General features: G+C 41.6%; 1 protein-coding gene across 4 annotated transcripts; it reads left to right on the top strand.

The window, feature by feature from the left end:
• The first annotated feature begins 3,525 nt into the window (after positions 1 to 3,525).
• LOC110501672 (cytochrome c oxidase copper chaperone) lies at positions 3,526 to 19,496 on the top strand. Of its 4 annotated transcripts, XR_005038805.2 has the most exons (5): positions 3,699 to 4,188; positions 4,787 to 4,910; positions 6,448 to 6,557; positions 10,672 to 10,728; positions 19,301 to 19,496. XR_005038805.2 is itself a non-coding variant. In XM_021579395.3 (4 exons), the coding sequence occupies exons 2-3, from the start codon at positions 4,795 to 4,797 to the stop codon at positions 6,530 to 6,532; spliced, it is 201 nt and encodes a 66-aa protein (XP_021435070.1). In that variant the 5' UTR covers positions 3,526 to 3,707; positions 4,787 to 4,794; the 3' UTR covers positions 6,533 to 6,557; positions 19,301 to 19,496. The 4 variants fall into 4 exon arrangements, 3 of the variants coding, with proteins under 3 accessions (XP_021435070.1, XP_021435069.1, XP_090071996.1); XM_021579395.3 differs by lacking the exon at positions 10,672 to 10,728 and having other exon boundaries at positions 3,526 to 3,707; XM_021579394.3 differs by lacking the exon at positions 10,672 to 10,728.
• The last annotated feature ends 628 nt before the right edge of the window (positions 19,497 to 20,124 follow it).

Here is a 20,124-nt window from a genome sequence, read left to right as displayed (position 1 = left end):
ACATTTCCAAGCAAACAAAAACAGGGAGAAGGGAGAATCTTAGGACATGCTGAGATAAAAGAAAATACTCTTTGCCAGAATTCAGCCAGTGTTCACAAGACCATAAAATATGCAAAAATGGCCCCTTTTGTGTTTTACACCTCCAGCAGAAGAATAACAATTCTGAGTGCATGATATTCAGTTTCACTGGCATATAGTATGTTCTATGAGTGGTCTTAAACTGCAGTAATTTATGTATGAGATTATATGAACATGGCTGGGCATTCTATCATATCTGTATCCATTCATCACCATCAATAGCATCTCCCAGGTCTTCCTCACATTTTTGTGCCATCGGGAAAAGCCTCTATCAACCCTTAATACAATTTGTAAATTAACTTCAGAGGTTTGTCAGATTGCTTTAAAATAGTTTATTGCTTGTCCAGTGTTTGCTGCACAGAGGGAATAAAGTGTTGTCACAGACTGGCTTCCCTAGCTGCCTGACCCTGATGTGACCCCTGTTACCATCTGATCTTGCTCAGATGAGGCATGACAAAGAATTACCTTTGTGTACATTTAATATATTGGTCTTCAATCATTTGGCAGCTGTTTGATTCAGGTCTAGTGTGGTTGAGGCAAAAATAATAGCTGAAGTTAGTGCTCTAGCTAGCTCTAGCTAATGGGACAATGCAATGATACATCATCAAATTGACTTCTGTTGAAATGGGACAAAACAAAGTCCATAAAACATTTCAAAACACTACAAAACAGCTGTTAGATACTGCTACCTGACAGATAACTGAAGGCTAGCTAGAGCTGGCTGTGGTAGCTACTAGCTAACTAACTAGCTGCTAGTAGCTAGTTCGTTCACTTCCGTCGAGGGGGGATGAAACATTAGCTAACGTAACATGTCTAACGTGACATGTCAGTTACACGACTAACTCAGCACTGAGAATAAATATTTTTTCCTGTCAAACAGCAGTTCCCTTGCCAGCTAGATCAGTCAACTAAAGAGTAGCTAGTTTCTGCTTGCTTTTACAATGGAGAAAAAGCAAAAAAGAAAAAGTTTATATCTCCCGTGCTGGTTCTATATCCCAGCCTTTCAGAAACTTTGCCATCACACAGCCTGTCCTCAGGTTCTGTGGTGTCTGTATGGTCCTAAATTCTGTCAGCTCAAACTGGAAATACAGCCTTCCTGCCCTGAGGAATCTGCAGAGTGCCTTCTGTTATCATGAAGTGCTTTGAGAGACTAGTTAGGGATCATATCACCTCTACTTTTCCTGAGACCCTAGACCCACTTCAATTTCAAAGGCAAGGTCAGTACAGGTGCATCAAAGCTGGGACCGAGAGACTGAAAAACAGCTTCTATCTCAAGGCCATCAGACTGTTAAACAGCCATCACTAACATTGAGTGGCTGCTGCCAACATACTGACTCAAATCTCTAGCCACTTTAATAATAAAAAATTGGATGTAATAAATGTATCACTAGTCACTTTAAACAATGCCACTTTATATAATGTTTACATACCCTACATTACTCATCTCATATATTTCCTGTACTCTATACCATCTACTGCATCTTGCCTATGCCGTTTGGCCATCGCTCATCCATATATTTATATGTACATATTCTTATTCATTCCTTCACACTTGTGTGTTAAAGGTAGTTGATGTGAAATTGTTAGATTACTTGTTAGATATTACTGCATGGTTGGAACTAGAAGCACAAGCATTTTGCTACACTCGCATTAACATCTGCTAACCATGTGTATGTGACCAATAAAATTTGATTTGATTTTGAATTTGTATACCACCCCAATAGATCCACAGACAATGCAATCACCTGCACATTGCCCTATCCCATCTGGACAAGAGGAATACCTATGTAAGAATGCTGTTCATTGACTATAGCTCAGCGTTCAACACCATAGTACCCTCCAAGCTCATCATTAAGCTTGGGGCCCTTGGTCTGAACCCCACCCTGTGCAACTGGGTCCTGGACTTCCTAATGGGTCGCCCCCCCAGGTGGTGAAGATAGGAAACAACACCTTCACTTCACTGATCCTCAAAACAGAGGACCCACAAGGGTGCATGCTCGGCCCCCTCCTGTAGTCCCTGTTCACTCATGACTGCGTGGCAACGCAGACCTCCAACTCAATTATTAAGTTTGCAGACAACACAACCGTGGTAGGCCTGAAGATCAACAATGACAAAACAGCCTACAGGGATTAGGTGAGGGCCCTGGTGGAGTGGTGGCAGGAAAATAATCTCTCACTCAATGTCAACAAAACAAAGGAGCTGATCGTGGACTTCAGGAGACAGCACGCCCCTATACACATCGACGGGACCGCAGTGGAGAAGGTTAAAAGCTTCAAGTTCATCGGCGTACACATCACTGACCATCTGAAATGGTCCACCCTCAACAGCGACTCTTCAACATCATGAGTCTGAAGAAATTTGGCTTGACCCCTAAGACCCTCACAAACTTTTACAGATGCACAATTGAGAGCATCCTGTCGGGCTGTATCACCGCCTGGTACGGCAACTGCACTGCACGCAACTGCAGAGCTCTCCAGAGGGTAGTGCGGTCTGCCCAATGCACAATGCCTGCCCTACAGGACACCTACAGCACCCGATGTCACAGGAAACCCAAAAAGATCATCAAGGATATCAAGCACCCGAGCCATGGCCTGTTCACCCCACTACCATCCAGAAGGCTAGGTCAGTACAGGTGCATCAAAGCTGGGACCGAGAGACTCAAAAACAGCTTCTATGTCAAAGCCATCAGACTGTTAAATAGCCATCATTAGCCGGCCACCACCCGGTTACTCAACCCTGCCCCATATATATAGACATGGAATAACTGGTCACTTTAATAATGGCTCACTAGTCACTTTAATAATGTTTACATACCGTACTGCTTTACTCATTTCATACTGACACTGACTCAACTCCAGCCACTTTAATAATGGGAATTGATGGGAAATTATGTAAATATATCACTAGCCACTTTAAACAATGCTACCTTATATAATGTTACTTACCCTACATTATTCATCTCATATGCATACGTATATACTGTACTCTATATCATCGACTGTATCCTTATGTAATACATGTATCACTAGCCACTTTAACTATGCCACTTTGTTTACATACTCATCTCATATGTATATACTGTACTCGATACCATCTACTGTATCTTGCCTATGCTGCTCTGTACCATCACTCATTCATATATCCTTATGTACATATTCTTTATCCCCTTACACTGTGTACAAGACAGTAGTTTTGGAATTGTTAGTTAGATTACTTGTTGGTTATTACTGCATTGTCGGAACTAGAAGCACAAGCATTTCGCTACACTCGCATTAACATCTGCTAACCATGTGTATGTGACAAATAAAATTTGATTTGATTTGATGTATTGTAATGACCTGACTAGATCATAAAGGAAAAATTGTCCAGACAGAGGCTTGAGTTTACTAATTGACGGTTTATTAACCCAAATTTACACAGGCTACTGTTTGGCTGTAGCCCACGCCAAATAAATGAAAGATAACACACAAGCCAACCCGTGACCTTCTCTTGTGAAGGCCAGACGTAAGAGAGAACAAAGGCTTAACCTGGTTTTAACTGCCAATGCTCCATCCCCCTGCCCAACCCCCCTCCACGCCACTCCGGCATTCCCATGATTGCCAGATAGCAGGTTGAACTATGGGTACTGGTGAGTACAACACAACCACCTACTAGCCTAACACATAACACACAGCTAGCTGGTCGCTACAGTTTACTGTATTCTATTCTACTGTATTTTAGTCAATGCCACTCTGACATTGCTCGTCCTAATATTTATATATTTCCTAATTCCATTATTTTACTTTAGATGTGTGTGTATTGCTGTGAATTGTTAGATACTACTGCACTGCGGGAGCTAGGAACACAAGCATTTCGCTACACCCACAGTAACATCTGCTAAATATGTGTATGTGACCAAAACAATTTGATGGTCCTAAAGCACACTGGTGCTGCGTTGTGTATCACAGTGCAATGATAAAACACATTTGTTGCAGCTTGGAAATTGAAACTTAATGTCCCAGAAATCTTAGCGTAACCATCAAAAACATAACTGGCTACACCGTGTTGTATAAGGAAGGACACATAAATCGGCGTCCATGCGCATGAAGGCATAACAGCTAGCTAGCTAAGTATGTTACATAAGGATTATTTTTGCTAGTGTGTTGTTAAATATCTTCTCTACTGAATGTTTAATTGTGCTCTGCTCTTAAATAATTCGGTACGACTGATCTTGACATACAGTATTACAAGCTAATGTTTTTCTAAAATATAGCTTTGTATGTAAGCTAACGTTAGCTAGATAACTAGTCTAGACATATAGTTTTGGTTCTAGCAGATGGTGTGGTTTTGGTTTTGCAAATTGAATTTCTACGTGATATTAAGTTACCTATAATGTGACATCAGCTATAGGAAACTGTTTGTCTTTAGTTAAATAACTACCTACAATCAATCACAATGTTGCCATCAATTTGGGAAGCTAGCAAATATATTGAGAACTGTCACTTTGTAACACATGTAGCAGAGTATCTTCTCGTGTAAAGTTGGCTCCATTTTCACTCTGCGTTCTATGATGGTCCGTTATATCCGGGATCCTTGGGACATCCCTACCCAATTTTGAAGTTGGCGTTTATTATGGTTAATGGTAGGGACGTACCAAGGATATGAGATAACATTGACCGTTTTATGATGATGCCATGCAGCTAATCGCTTACACTGTTTATTTTACAGCCTGAAAAATGTCCTCCATGTCTGCTGCCAGCGTCGGGCCATTGAGGGCCATTGAGGGCACAGAGAAGAAACCACTGAAACCCTGTTGTGCGTGCCCCGAGACGAAGAAAGTCAGGGATGTTTGGTAGGCTTACATGTATTGGAACTTGAATGGCATTATACTTGTAAAGTGAAAGTTTCCCGTGGACTGTCTTCTCTGGAGTATGCAGTTCAGTGGCGGTCTCTGCCATTTATGATGAGGGAGGACGATTTTGTTTTTACATGAGCATGGCCTTATTTCTATTACATCATGTTGGATGACTGTCTTTCATATTCCATTCACCCAGTTCAATGTAACATGATACTCAAATGTTCCTTATACCCATTATGAGGTTGCTACAACCTGGCTTATGAAGGAAAGTTTACAACGTACACCGGTTGAGAGAGAAATTTGAGATGATAGTGACACATGGACAGACAGTGACACATTCAATACCACCTTGCACACTCTTGCCTGCTTCTAGATTATCTAGGGTGTAATCATTAGTCCAACAGTTGCAAACAAGAGTTTCTATTGGACAAATTAGTATTTTTATCCCTGTTTCGTTTTCTTCCGTTTAAGAAACATTTTTCAAAAGAATCAGAGGAATGAATACACCCCTGATCACGCATAAACACAGTTCACTTTCATAGCAGCCACGTTGTATTCATTCTTGCCTCTATATACTCTACTCCTCTCACCTTTTCCCTTCGTTTGTGAACTTCAATGAACAACACATCATCTGTATGTGACCAGGTAAAAAAAACTTTACAAGCCAAACCATTTCATAACTGCTACGCACAGCCTACATCGTTGTCCCCATTTTAGCTAAAGTAACGTCCTAGTCAACATAGCTAATGGACCTAATGCGTTACTAAACGCTCAACAATCATGCAGTAACGTTAGTGTATAGTCAGTAAACAATTGCACTGGCGGGCCCCGGTGGCAATAAATAAAACCAAGAACAGCTCTACTTGGCAGACTTCCAGTGTTGTTTTGGATAGTCATAGCCAGCTATCTAACATGGCATTTGCTAGCTAAGTAAGTGAAACTGAAAGTGAAAAAAAAAAACTCCTTCATTTTTGAAGAAACACATTTGTTAACTCTTCAAAAATGGTCTTTCTCTCTCTTTGAGTCAACTACCCACCACATTTTTTGCACTGCAGCGCTAGCTAGCTGTAGCTTATGCTTTCAGTATTAGATTTATTCTCTGATCCTTTGATTGGGTGGACACCATGTCAGTTCATGCTGCAAGAGCTCTGATTGGTTGGAGGACGTCCTCTGGAAGTTGTCATAATTACTGTGTAAGTCTATGGAGGGGGGTAAAGAACCAATAGCCTCCTAGGTTTTGTATTGAAGTCAATGTATCCAGAGGAGGATGGAAGCTAGCTGTCCCTGGGCTACACCATGGTGCTACCCTACAGAGTGCTGTTGAGGCTACTGTAGACCTTCATTGCAAAACAGTGTGTTTTAATCAATTATTTGGTGACGGTAATATATTTAGTATAGTTTTATCTAAAAAGGATATATTTTTCAATGTTTTACCATTTTTATGAAATTCACTGAGGAGTATGGTCCTCCCCTTCCTTCTCTGAGGAGCTTCCACTGATGCAGTTGCTGATGACAATTTCCTCTGTTTCAGCATCATTGAGAAGGGTGAAGAAAGTTGCACAGATCTCATCGAGGCACATAAGGATTGTATGAGGGCGCTTGGATTCAAGATTTAATATAACTCCATATAATAAGTGGTCGGTGAGTCTCAAATATGTCTATTGATCTTGCATGTCGTGACGCATAATTTAGCCTCACTTGTAGTGCCTATGTTGTGAAAATAACATTCTGCCCGAGATGAGTCCTGTATCCTCAAAATGGCTCAAATGTCCTAGAAATCCTGTTAAAGCCAGTTTTCAGATAAGAAAAACTCTGTGTAGGTTTTAGGATGATGTTAAGACACTGCTCAGACACAGACTGAGCCAGGAATAAATCAACTCCCAAAACTTTCTCAGCTGGTAATCACAACAGTTTGAGTAAGGTACAACAAAGGAAAGCTGGTGATGACGCTCATTGACCAAGTTGCAAATGATGGGGAATAACCAATGATGAACAGTGCCTTCAGAAAGTATTCAGACCCTTTGATTTTTTCCCACATTTTGTTACGTTACAGCCTTATTCTAAAATGGAAGAAAGAAAAAAAATCCTCAGCAATCTACACACACTAGCCCATAATGACAAAGTGTAAACAGGTTTTTAGACATTTTTGAAAATGTATATTTATATATTTTTAAAGATACCTTATTTACAAAAGTATTCAGACTCTTTGCTATGAGACTCGACATTGAGCTCAGGTGCATCCTGTTTCCATTGATCATCCTTGATGTTTCTACAACTTGATTGCAGTCCACCTGTGGTAAATTCAATTGATTGAACATGACGGTCCCCAAGCACAAAGTGGCCTCCATCATTCTTAAATGGAAGAAGTTTGGAACCACCAAGACTCTTCTTAGAGCTGGCCACCCGGCCAAACTGTGCAATTGGGGGAGGGTCTTGGTCATGGTCGCTCTGACAGAGCTCTAGTGTTCCTCTGTGGAGATGGGAGAACCTTCCAGAAGGACAACCTTCTTTGCAACACTCCACCAATCAAGGTCTTTATGGTTGAGTGGCCAGATGGAGGCCACTCCTCAGTAAAAGGCACATGACAGCCCGCTTGGAGTTTGCCAAAAGGCACCTAAAGGACTCTGACCATGAGAAACAAGATTCTTTGGTCTGATTAAACCAAGATGGAACACTTTGGCCTGAATGCCAAGCGTCACATCTTGAGGAAACCAGGCACCTTCCCTACGGTGAAGCATGGTGGTGGCAGCATCATGTTGTGGGGATGTTTTTCAGCGGCAGGGACTGGGAGACTAGTCAGGTCTGAGGCAAAGATGAACGGAATAAAGTACAGAGAGATCCTTGATTAAAAACCTGCTCCAGAGCGCTCAGGACCTCAGACTGGGGTGAAGGTTCACCTTCCAACAGGAAAATTACCCTAAGCACACAGCCAAGACAACACAGGAGTGGCTTTGGGACAAATCTCAATGTTCTTAAGTGGCCTAGCCAGAGCCCGGACTTGAACCCGATCGAACATCTCTGAAGAGACCCTGTAAATAGCTGGGCAGCAATGCTCCCCATCCACCCTTCAGAGCTTGAGAGGATCTGCAAAGAAGAATGGGAGAAACTCCCCAAATACAGGTGTGCCAAGCTTGTAGCATCATACCCAAAAAGACTCAATGCTGTAATCGCTGCCAAAGGTGCTTCAACAAAGTACTGAGTAAAGGTTCTGAATACTTATTTAAGATTCATTTTAGTTTTTAATAAATTATCAAAAAACGTTTTTTTGCTCTGTCATTATGGGCTATTGTGTGTAGATTGGGGGGGATTTAAAAAAAGTTATACATTTTAGAATAAGGCTGTAACCTTACATAATGCGGAAAAAGTCAAGTGGTCTGAACTTTCAGAAGGCACTGTATATAAACTCCGGATTGCTGATTCTATGTATTGGCCATTTAGAGGCTTTGAAGCCACTGGTAGGCCATATGACAATCCACAGTGGGAGCATAGGAATTCATGGAATTCTACAGTATTTTAATAAATTATTTCATGGACAAAGGTTTCACGTATTTTTGTTGTTGTAGTGGGGACAGTAGCATTAGTAGTCTCCAAAAGTTATACTAAAAGGAAGAAAAAAAATCTCACATTATAATTTAAAAGTATGCATTAAGCCTGTGTCTGTAATACAATTAATATTGCACAAACAAATGTAGACATTATTACATGCATTTATATAGCTCCCACATGTATTTTCTTTTAAAGTGGTGGGTGATTGCCAAGATGGAGACATGGTGGCATCAACACAGCAACCCCCCCCCATCAGTCAGTCTAGTGGGTATATACAGTGCATTCGGAAAGTATTCAGGCCCCTTGATTTCTTCCACATTTTGTTACGTTATAGCCTTATTCTAAAATTGATTATTATTTTTCCTTATCAATCTACACACAATACCCCATAATGACAAATCAAAAACAGGTTTTTAGAAATTGTTGCTAATTTATTAGAAATAAAAAAGTCAAATCACATTTACATACAGTACCAGTAAAAAGTTTGGACACGTACTCATTTAAGGGTTTTTCCTTGTTTTCCTATTTTCTACATTGTCGAATAATAGTGAAGACATCAAAACTATGAAATAACACATGGAATCATGTAGTAACCAAAAAAAGTGTTAAACAGATCAAAATATAGTTGAGATTCTTCAAAGTAGCCACCCTTTGCCCTGATGACAGCTTTGCACACTCTTGGCACTCTCTCAACCAGTTTCGCCTAGAATGCTTTTCCAACAGTCTTGAAGGAGTTCCCAAATATGCTGAGCACTTGTTGCCTGCTTTTCCTTCACTCTGCGGTCCAACTCATCCCAAACCATCTCAGTTCGGTTGAGGTCGGGTGATTGTGGCCAATTCATCTGATGCAGCACTCCATCACCCTCCTTCTTGGTCAAATAGCCCTTACACAGCCTGGAGGTGTGTTGGGTCATTGTCTTGTTGAAAAATTAATGATAGTCCCACCAAGCGCAAACCAGATGGGATGGCGTATCGCTGCAGAATGCTGTGGTAGCCATGCTGTATAAGTGTGCCTAGAATTCTAAATAAATCTCTGACAGTGTCACCTGCAAAGCACCACCACCTCCATGCTTCATGGTGGGAACCACAAATGTGGATATCATCCGTTCACCTACTCTGCGTCTCACAAAGACACGGCAGTTGGAACCAAAAATCATCAGACCAAAAGACAGATGTCCATTGCTCATGTTTCATAGCCCAAGCAAGTCTCTTTTTCTTATTGGTGTCCTTTAGTAGTGGTTTATTTGCTGAAATTCGACCATGAAGGCCTGATTTATGCAGTCTCCTCTGAACAGTTGGTGTTGAGATGTCTGTTACTCTGTGCCGCATTTATTTGGGCTGCAATTTCTGAGGATGGTAACTCTAATGAACTTATCCTCTGCAGCAGAAGTAACTCTGGGTCTTCCTTTCCTGTGGCGGTCCTCATGAGAGACAGTTTCATCATAGCGACGTGATGGTTGTTGTGACTGCACTTGAAATGTTCCGTATTGACTGAACTTCATGTCTTAAAGTAATGGTGGACTGTTGTTTCTCTTTGCTTTTTTGAGCTGTTCTTGCTATAATATGAACTTGTTCTTTTACCAAATAGGGCTATCTTCTGTATACCCCCCTACCTTGTCACAACACAACTAATTGGCTCAAACGCATTAAGAAGTAAAGAAATGCATTCCAGGTGACTAGCTCATGAAGCTGGCTGAGAGAATGCCAAGAGTGTGCAAAGCTGTCATCAGGGCAAAGGGTGGCTACTTTGAAGAATCTAAAATATTAAATATATTTTGATTTGTTTAACACTTTGTTTTGTTTACTACATAACACATATGGGAATTATTTCATAGTTTTGATGTCTTTACTATTATTCTACAATGTAAAAATATAGAAAACCCCTGAATGAGTAGGTGTGTCCAAACGTTTGACTGGTACTGTATATGCAACTGCTCGACTAAAAATGCACAGGCCACGACCAACAGCATATCGATCAAATAATTGACCAGTCTACTAATTGGGGTCAGCCCTCCTTCGCATAGTTGATTGTGGCCTGTGGAATGTTGTCCCACTCCTCTTCAATGGCTGTGCGAAGTTGTTGGATATTGTCGGGAACTGGAACACTCTGTCTTACACGTCGATCCAGAGCATCTCAAACATGCTCAATGGGTCAATTGTCTGGTGAGTATGCAGGCCATGTAATAACTGGGACATTTTCTGCTTCCAGGAATTGTGTACAGATCCTTGCGAAATGAGGGTGTGCATTATCATGCTGAAACATGAGGTGAATGCGGCGGGTGAATGGCACGACAATGGGCCTCAGGATTTGGTCATGCTATCTCTGTTCATTCCAATTGCCATTGATAAAATAAAATTGTGTTTGTTGTCTGTAGCTTATGCCTACCTGCCAATACCATAACCTCACCGCCGCCATACGGCACTCTGTTCGCTACGTTGACATCAGCAAACCGCTTGCCCACACAACACCATACACATGGTCTGTGAGGCCGGTTAGACGTACTGCCAAATTTTCTAAAAAGACGTTTGAGGCTACTTATGGTAGAGCAATGAACATTAAATGATCTGGTAACAGCTCTGGTGGACATTCCTGCAGTCAGCATGCCCAATTGCATACTCCCTCAACTTGAGACATCTGTGGCATGACAGAACTGCACATTTGAGTGGCCTTAAATTGTCCCCAGCACAAGGTGCACCTGTGTAATGATCATGCTGTTCAATCAGCTTCTTGATATGCCACACCTGTCAGGTAAAAAAGTGGTAACCTTGTATAGCCGAGGACTTTGCTCATCCTCCAATGTCAAAGAAACGAAACAATGATATCCCCATATGCATTGGAGTCACGTCTTTCCCAGGTATTTTACAACTTGTATGTAGCATAAAGCATTGTGGACCAAAGTGCTGTTATACAGTAGATCACTTTTTATTTAAATATTTTCTTCAAAATCTGAAACTAACAAAGGGTAGGTCTGTACTTTTTGCCATTTTATTTAATAAAAGGTGGGCCTATGGCATACCCTCTCATACTCCCTCAATTCGAGTCCTGGTTTTAACTGAATAGCCCTTCACTGACAGTAAGGAGGTAGGCTATTTAAAGAGTGCATGTTGGGTGTAGGAATTTGCTAGGAAATCTATGGAAATAGACACCTGTAGCCTAATTTCGACTGTGAAGCAGGTATTATTTCTTATTATTTATTATACCTCTTATTTCTTAAATAGCAAGAAATGGGCTCCAACACAAAGTTGTTAGGAAAGTCTAATTAAAATGAAATAAATGATAGTTGTAGCAAGTAATTCAAGTTGACCTCTGGTCCTACTTCTCCGTGATCTCCTTCTCGAACTGAATAGGCTAAGATATTTCGTTTTTTGGAGTAGTAAATATACACTGCTCCAAAAAATAAAGGGAACACTAAAATAACACATCCTAGATCTGAATTAATGAAATATTCTTATTAAATAAAAAAGTCTTTACATAGTTGAATGTGCTGACAACAAAATCACACAAATTATCAATGGAAATCAAGTTTATCAACCCATGGAGGTCTGGATTTGGAGTCACTCAAAATTAAAGTGGAAAACCACACTACAGGCTGATCCAACTTTGATGTAATGTCCTTAAAACAAGTCAAAATGAGGCTCAGTAGTGTGTGTGGCCTCCACGTGCCTGTATGACCTCCCTACAACGCCTGGGCATGCTCCTGATGAGGTGGCGGATGGTCTCCTGAGGGATCTCCTCCCAGACCTGGACTAAAGCATCCGCCAACTCCTGGACAGTCTGTGATGCAGCGTGGCGTTGGTGGATGGAGCGAGACATGATGTCCCAGATGTGGTCAATTGGATTCAGGTCTGGGGAACGGGCGGGCCAGTCCATAGCATCAATGCCTTCCTCTTGCAGGAACTGCTGACACACTCCAGCCACATGAGGTCTAGCATTGTCTTGCATTAGGAGGAACCCAGGGCCAACCGCACCAGCATATGGTCTCAGAAGGGGTCTGAGGATCTCATCTCGGTACCTAATGGCAGTCAGGCTACCTCTGGCGAGCACATGGAGGCCTGTGCGGCGCCCCAAAGAAATGCCACCCCACACCATGACTGATCCACCGCCAAACCGGTCATGCTGGAGGATGTTGCAGGCAGCAGAACATTCTCACGGTGTCTTCAGACTCTGTCACGTCTGTCACATGTGCTCAGTGTGAACCTGCTTTCCTCTGTGAAGAGCACAGGGCGCCAGTGGCGAATTTGCCAATCTTGGTGTTCTCTGGCAAATACCAAATGTCCTGCACGGTGTTGGGCTGTAAGCACAACCCCCACATGTGGACGTCGGACCCTCATACGACCCTCATGGAGTCTGTTTCTGACCGTTTGAGCAGACACATGCACATTTGTGGCCTGCTGGAGGTCATTTTGCAGGGCTCTGGCAGTGCTCCTCCTGCTCCTCCTTGCACAAAGGCGGAGGTAGCGGTCCTGCTGCTGGGTTGTTGCCCTCCTACGGCCTCCTCCATGTCTCCTGATGTACTGGCCTGTCTCCTGGTAGCGCCTCCATGCTCTGGACACTACGCTGACAGACACGGCAAACCTTCTTGCCATAGCTCGCATTGATGTCCCATCCTGGATGAGCTGCACTACCTGAGCCACTTGTGTGGGTTATAGACTCCATCTCATGTTATCACTAGAGTGAAAGCACCGCCAGCATTCAAAAGTGACCAAAACATCAGTCAGGAAGCATAGGAACTGAGAAGTGGTCTGTGGTCACCACCTGCAGAACCACTCGTTTACTGGGGGTGTCTTGCTAATTGCCTATAATTTCCACCTGTTGTCTATTCCATTTGCACAACAGCATGTGACATTTATTGTCAATCAGTGTTGCTTCCTAAATGGACAGTTTGATTTCACAGAAGTGTGATTGACTTGGGAGTTACATTGTGTTGTTTAAGTGTTCCCTTTTATTTTTTTGAGCAGTGTATATATATTTTCAGAAGAAGCCTTAGACTCTCCTCCTGATCTGCCAATGTAAGCCTGCACAGCATTGGTTAGGCAGCACACATTTTTTTAAATGGCGCCAGAGCAGAGGCAGACGTTTTACGTGCCCACAACACGATTGTGTTTTTTTGTTTGTTTATCTGTGCTGTTTGCAACTTATTTTTTTACTATTTTTGTACATAATGTTGGCGCTACCGTCTGTTATGACCGAAAATAACTTCTAGACATCAGGACTGCGATTACTCACCACGGACGAGCAGAATCCTTTTTCTTTTTTCACAACTCTGACAAGCCTGAGGCGGAGGATATACGGCTCCCTCGGGAATAGGCCCCGACCCCAGTGATCTGCGTGAAGAGGAGGCGGAGAAAGAGAGGCCAGAGGGCGGGCTGCCTTCTGAGCAGTAGACGGCGATCGAATAAACCCCCACTCCCCTCAATTCTGCTCGCGAACATGCAATCTTTGGACAATGAAATGAATGAGTTATTCCGAAGATTAAACTACAAACAGGACATTAAAAACTGTAACATCTTATGCTTCAGAGTCGTGGCTGAACGATGACAATATCAACATACAGCTGGCTGGTTATACGATGTACCGGCAGGATAGAACAGCGACGTCTGGTAAGACAAGGGCGGCGGTCTATGTATTTTTGTAAACGACAGCTGGTGAACGATATCTAAGGAAGTCTCGAGCCATTGCTTGCCTGAGGTAGAGTTTCTCATGATAAGCTGCAGACCACATTACCTACCGGGAGAGTTCTCATCTATATTCTTTGTAGCTGTTTACATACAGTGCCTTGCGAAAGTATTCGGCCCCCTTGAACTTTGCGACCTTTTGCCACATTTCAGGCTTCAAACATAAAGATATAAAACTGTATTTTTTTGTGAAGAATCAACAACAAGTGGGACACAATCATGAAGTGGAACAACATTTATTGGATATTTCAAACTTTTTTAACAAATCAAAAACTGAAAAATTGGGCGTGCAAAATTATTCAGCCCCTTTACTTTCAGTGCAGCAAACTCTCTCCAGAAGTTCAGTGAGGATCTCTGAATGATCCAATGTTGACCTAAATGACTAATGATGATAAATACAATCCACCTGTGTGTAATCAAGTCTCCGTATAAATGCACCTGCACTGTGATAGTCTCAGAGGTCCGTTAAAAGCGCAGAGAGCATAATGAAGAACAAGGAACACACCAGGCAGGTCTGAGATACTGTTGTGAAGAAGTTTAAAGCCGGATTTGGATACAAAAAGATTTCCCAAGCTTAAAACATCCCAAGGAGCACTGTGCAAGCGTTAATATTGAAATGGAAGGAGTATCAGACCACTGCAAATCTACCAAGACCTGGCCGTCCCTCTAAACTTTCAGCTCATACAAGGAGAAGACTGATCAGAGATGCAGCCAAGAGGCCCATGATCACTCTGGATGAACTGCAGAGATCTACAGCTGAGGTGGGAGACTCTGTCCATAGGACAACAATCAGTCGTATATTGCACAAATCTGGCCTTTATGGAAGAGTGGCAAGAAGAAAGACATTTCTTAAAGATATCCATAAAAAGTGTCGTTTAACGTTTGCCACAAGCCACCTGGGAGACACACCAAACATGTGGAAGAAGGTGCTCTGGTCAGATGAAACAAAAATTGAACTTTTTGGCAACAATGCAAAACGTTATGTTTGGCGTAAAAGCAACACAGCTCATCACACCATCCCCACTGTCAAACATGGTGGTGGCAGCATCATGGTTTGGGCCTGCTTTTCTTCAGCAGGGACAGGGAAGATGGTTAAAATTGATGGGAAGATGGATGGAGCCAAATACAGGACCATTCTGGAAGAAAACCTGATGGAGTCTGCAAAAGACCTGAGACTGGGATGGAGATTTGTCTTCCAACAAGACAATGATCCAAAGCAAAATCTACAATGGAATGGTTCAAAAATAAACATATCCAGGTGTTAGAATGGCCAAGTCAAAGTCCAGACCTGAATCCAATCGAGAATCTGTGGAAAGAACTGAAAACTGCTGTTCACAAATGCTCTTCATCCAACCTCACTGAGCTCGAGCTGTTTTGCAAGGAGGAATGGGAAAAAATGTCAGTCTCTCGATGTGCAAAACTGATAGAGACATACCCCAAGCGATTTACAGCTGTAATCGCAGCAAAAGGTGGCGCTACAAAGTATTAACTTAAGGGGGCTGAATAATTTTGCACGCCCAATTTTTCAGTTTTTGATTTGTTAAAAAAGTTTGAAATATCCAATAAATGTCGTTCCACTTCATGATTGTGTCCCACTTGTTGTTGATTCTTCACAAAAAAATACAGTTTTATATCTTTATGTTTGAAGCCTGAAATGTGGCAAAAGGTCGCAAAGTTCAAGGGGGCCGAATACTTTCGCAAGGCACTGTATATTATGACATTTCAGCTAGATCTACTGTCTCTATTGTATTATGACAGACCAGCTAGATATACTGTATTTATTATATTACAACAGACCAGCTGTATCTACTGTCTCCATTTCACTTTGGCCATTGTTGTGGGCCTGCCCTCCTCTCAACAGCCTCAAATAGGCTATTTCATGTGGGTTGGGGTGGGGCGGCAGACACACGCATCTCACATTTAATTTACATTACATTTTTATATATTGCTTCTAAAATTAAAAAAAAATCACAAATAATATTTTTGATTATTAATTTCAAACAAGGGCATTAGCATGAGAATATCTTACCAGTCCAAAACATGTCCTCTCCGTTCAAAAAATATTCCTCCACTTGGGAATCGCTAAATGAATCCCCCTACAACAATCTCTGTCTCACTTTTCCGATCAATTTCTTCTAAAATTGTGTGTACACCTGTATATCTAGACTTCGATTTAGCTTTCCCTGACTTAGTCGCCATACTGATTGATATATAAACAGCTGAATCTGCACGTTTACCAAACAATGCTGTGCGCAATATGCGTAGCTCCTTCCGGTATAAAACTTCAATAGCGAATGACTCTCTTTACGCCGGAGTTTACTACATGGGTTGGTCTTCCAACACATAGCCAATGAGCTAAACAGCAATATGCAATGGTTATCTACCCAGCTAGATTTCAAGACGATCAGTGGTCATTGGGTTAAAATACAGTCAATCAACGAAACAGTGGTCATATCATTGGTGCACAGTGATGTCATTACTTGTTGTCTACAAATCGGTTTATTTCAGTCAATACGTCCCGCAAAATGGCCCATCAGGTTTGGTTGTGTTACAAACAAACCAGTTGATTGCAATGAAACCAAACATGACTGGAAAAGTCACGTTTTGTGTAGGTATTTACCCTCGAATGTGTCGTCAAATGGAATGAGACGGAATTCACGACACAAGCGGTTCACAAAATGTTTCGTGTTAGGCTATAAAAATAAATTTTATCAAACAAAAGATCATTCATTGTGTAACAATGAGCATTGGGATTGCAAACAGACGAAGATCATCAAAGGTAAACAGTTTATTTTAATGCAGTTTGTGATTTTGTTAGCCTGTGCTGGTTGAAATAGTTATTTTTTATGGGGCTCTATCCTCAGATAATCGCATCGTATTATTTCGCAGTAAATCATTTTTTAAATCTGACAACGCAGCTGGATTAGCAAGATTCTAGGCTTTTGATACATGTGAGACACTTGTATTTTCATGAATGTTTAATATGACTATTTATGTAGCGATCACTGTATGTTGTGGAATTTCAGCCCGCTACCGGGTTCTGTGCGCAGAGAGGTTAAGCTAAGGGCCCTGGGACGAAGCACATCATTAAGCTAGGGGCCCTGGGACTAAACTCCTCCCTCTGCAACTGGATCCTGGACTTCCTGATGGGCTGCTCCCAGTTGGTACGGGTAGGTAACAACATGCCACGCTGATCCTCAACACAGGGGCCCCTCAGGTGCGTGTTCTGCCCCATCCTGTACTCCCTGTTCACTCATGACTGCACGACTCCAACACCATCAAATTTGCTGATGACACAACAGTGGTAGAACTGATCACTGACAACAACGAGACAACCTACAGGGAGGTCAGAGACAACCTCTCCCTCAACGTGATCAAGACAAAGGAGATGATTGTGGACTACAGGAAAAAAAGGACTGAGCACGCCCCCATTCTCATCGACAGGGCTGCAGTGGAGCAGGTTGAGAGCTTCAAGTTCCTTGGTGTCCACATCACCAGCAAACTAACATGGTCCAAACACACCATGACAGTCGTGAAGCGGGCGCGACAAAACCTATTCCCACTCAGGAGACTGAAAAGATTTGGCATGGGTCGCAAGGCACTACAGAGGGTAGTGCGAACGGCCCAGTACATCACTGGGGCCAAGCTTCCTGCCATCCAGGACCTATACCAGGTGGTGTCAGAGGAAGGCCCTGAAAATTGTCAAAGATTGCAGCCATCCTAGTCATAGACTTGTTCTCTCTGCTACCACATAACAAGCGGTACCGGAGCGCCAAGTCAAGGTTCATGTACATACTACCTCAACTAACCGCACATTGCCCCTGCACATTGACTGTGTACCAGCAGCCCCCTGTATATATTATTTTTTACTGCTCCTCTTTAATTACTTGTTACTTTTATCTCTTATCCATATTTTTTTAAACTGCACTGTCGGTTAGGGTCTTGTAAGTGTTTCACTGTAAGGTCTACCTGTTGTATTCGGCGCATGTGACTAATAAAATTAGATTTGATCCACCAGAGCAGTCCAGGCTCAGGTTTGGAATAACCATTGCAGTGTGTAGTGCAGACTAGATATAACTTTGCTCTGTGCTTCTCCGCACATGCACTTCGTAGCCTGTAGGCCATTTATCATTTGATTTAGACCACACTAAATAGCCTGTAGGCTCACTTGATATTGCGTGCCCGGTGGAGAATCAGAGATGAGGGGCGGCATTGAGCACACATCGATAAATAGTACATCTGTCTATCTATCTCATCTTCTAATAAGCAATACATTCTAAAGCACTGAGAAATATACATTTAATCAATTACGAATTACATGACCCTCCCCTGGACTAGATTTAAAAAAAATACTAAACCCTCCAGTTGACTGAAATTTAATGACCCTCCCACATTTTCCTCCAGGTACCAATTCTGTGAATTTCGATCCAACCCTAATCAGTAGTAAACACTCTTCTGTCATTTTTATCTACATTAAAATAAAGTTAAAGATACAATATTCCGAAATCCATCTGCCATCTCCTGTTTGCCTAATTTCACTTTGACAAAACAAGTGTAGGTAGTCATTCAATCTAAACTGTCTAACCGCTGTGAAATATATTTTCAATAACCACAAATATAGTATTTTCAGCTGTTTTTGAAGCTGGTGTACAAAAGTAAAAGATGCAAAAACAAAACTTAAGGGAAGTATAGAAATAGCGCTCATGGAACAGATCTACCGCTTTTTAGACCTGCTTTCAATGAGAATGACAGTTCTACTAACACATTTTCTACTCTGAGATGCTTTGTGGATAAGGCCCCTAACTTCTGCATGTTTTGCAGTGTCCCCTGTAAGTTAGCATTTTCTGCCTTTTTTCTGCTGAAGTTGATGAAGCTGCTGATGTAGTGTTTGTTTATGGATAAGAGAAAATAACCTTTGGTGGTGCAGGGATTTTTTTTCTCTTGGATTGACTTAAAGGAGATCAATTGGATTAAATGTGATTTATTAAATGATGCTTGCAAGCAATGATGGGGACAAGTTTGTATATTGGTAGTGTTTTTATTTTGATCAGAGTATTCATAACCTTGTCACATTGAATTTACAACATTTCAGATGGTCTGACTGCTATATGAAATGGTTTTAAATGTGCTGAAGTTGACACTCCTCTGTTCTCCTTTTGCAGTGTGCCGTTGGTGGCCGGCTGTCCGGAAGGAGACCTGGGATATTTCTTGTTTGTATTTATACTGCAACCTGAATGGAAGATGTGCTGCAAGGATGGTGTTCCACTGAGTGAAATGTGTTGTCTTAATGCTCAGATTTTCTGAATGATGTGAATCTTGTTCTGCTGATTTAGAATTAAATATATGTCCTATGCAAAATGACTTTGTTTTTACATGGCAGGATGAACCACAATTAAATGAATTGTATAGGTAGTGTTAAAGGGGAAATCTGCAGGGGTTACATCCATTTTTATACTTATAAACAAATCATATGTACCCATTGATTCTTGAAGAATATACAGTTGAAGTCAGAACTTTACATACACCTTAGCCAAGTACATTTAAACTCAGTTTTTCACAATTCCTGACATTGAATCCTAGTAAAAAATGCCCTGTCTTAGGTCAGTTAGGATCACCACTTTATTTTAAGAATGTGAAATGTCAAAATAATAGATTTATTTCAGATTTTATTTATTTCATCACATTCCCAATGCGTCAGAAGTTTACATACACTCAATTAGTATTTGGTAGCATTGCCTTAAACAATTTTAAACTTCAGTTCTGCCCACAACTGTTCTATAGGATTGAGGTCAGGGCTTAGTGATGGCCACTCCAATACCTTGACTTTGTTGTCCTTAAGACATTTTGCCACAACTTTGAAAGTATGCTTGGGGTCATTGTCCATTTGGTAGACCCATTTGCGACCAAGCTTGAGATGTTGCTTCAATATAGCCACATAATTTTCCTACCTCATGATGCTATTTTGTGAAGTGCACCAGTCCCTCCT

The sequence above is a fragment of the Oncorhynchus mykiss genome, chromosome 22 (genome assembly GCF_057628025.1).
Source record: "Oncorhynchus mykiss isolate SJ-2025 chromosome 22, ASM5762802v1, whole genome shotgun sequence".
Taxonomy (NCBI): Eukaryota; Metazoa; Chordata; class Actinopteri; order Salmoniformes; family Salmonidae; genus Oncorhynchus; species Oncorhynchus mykiss.
This window is presented reverse-complemented; position numbering and strand designations above follow the sequence as displayed.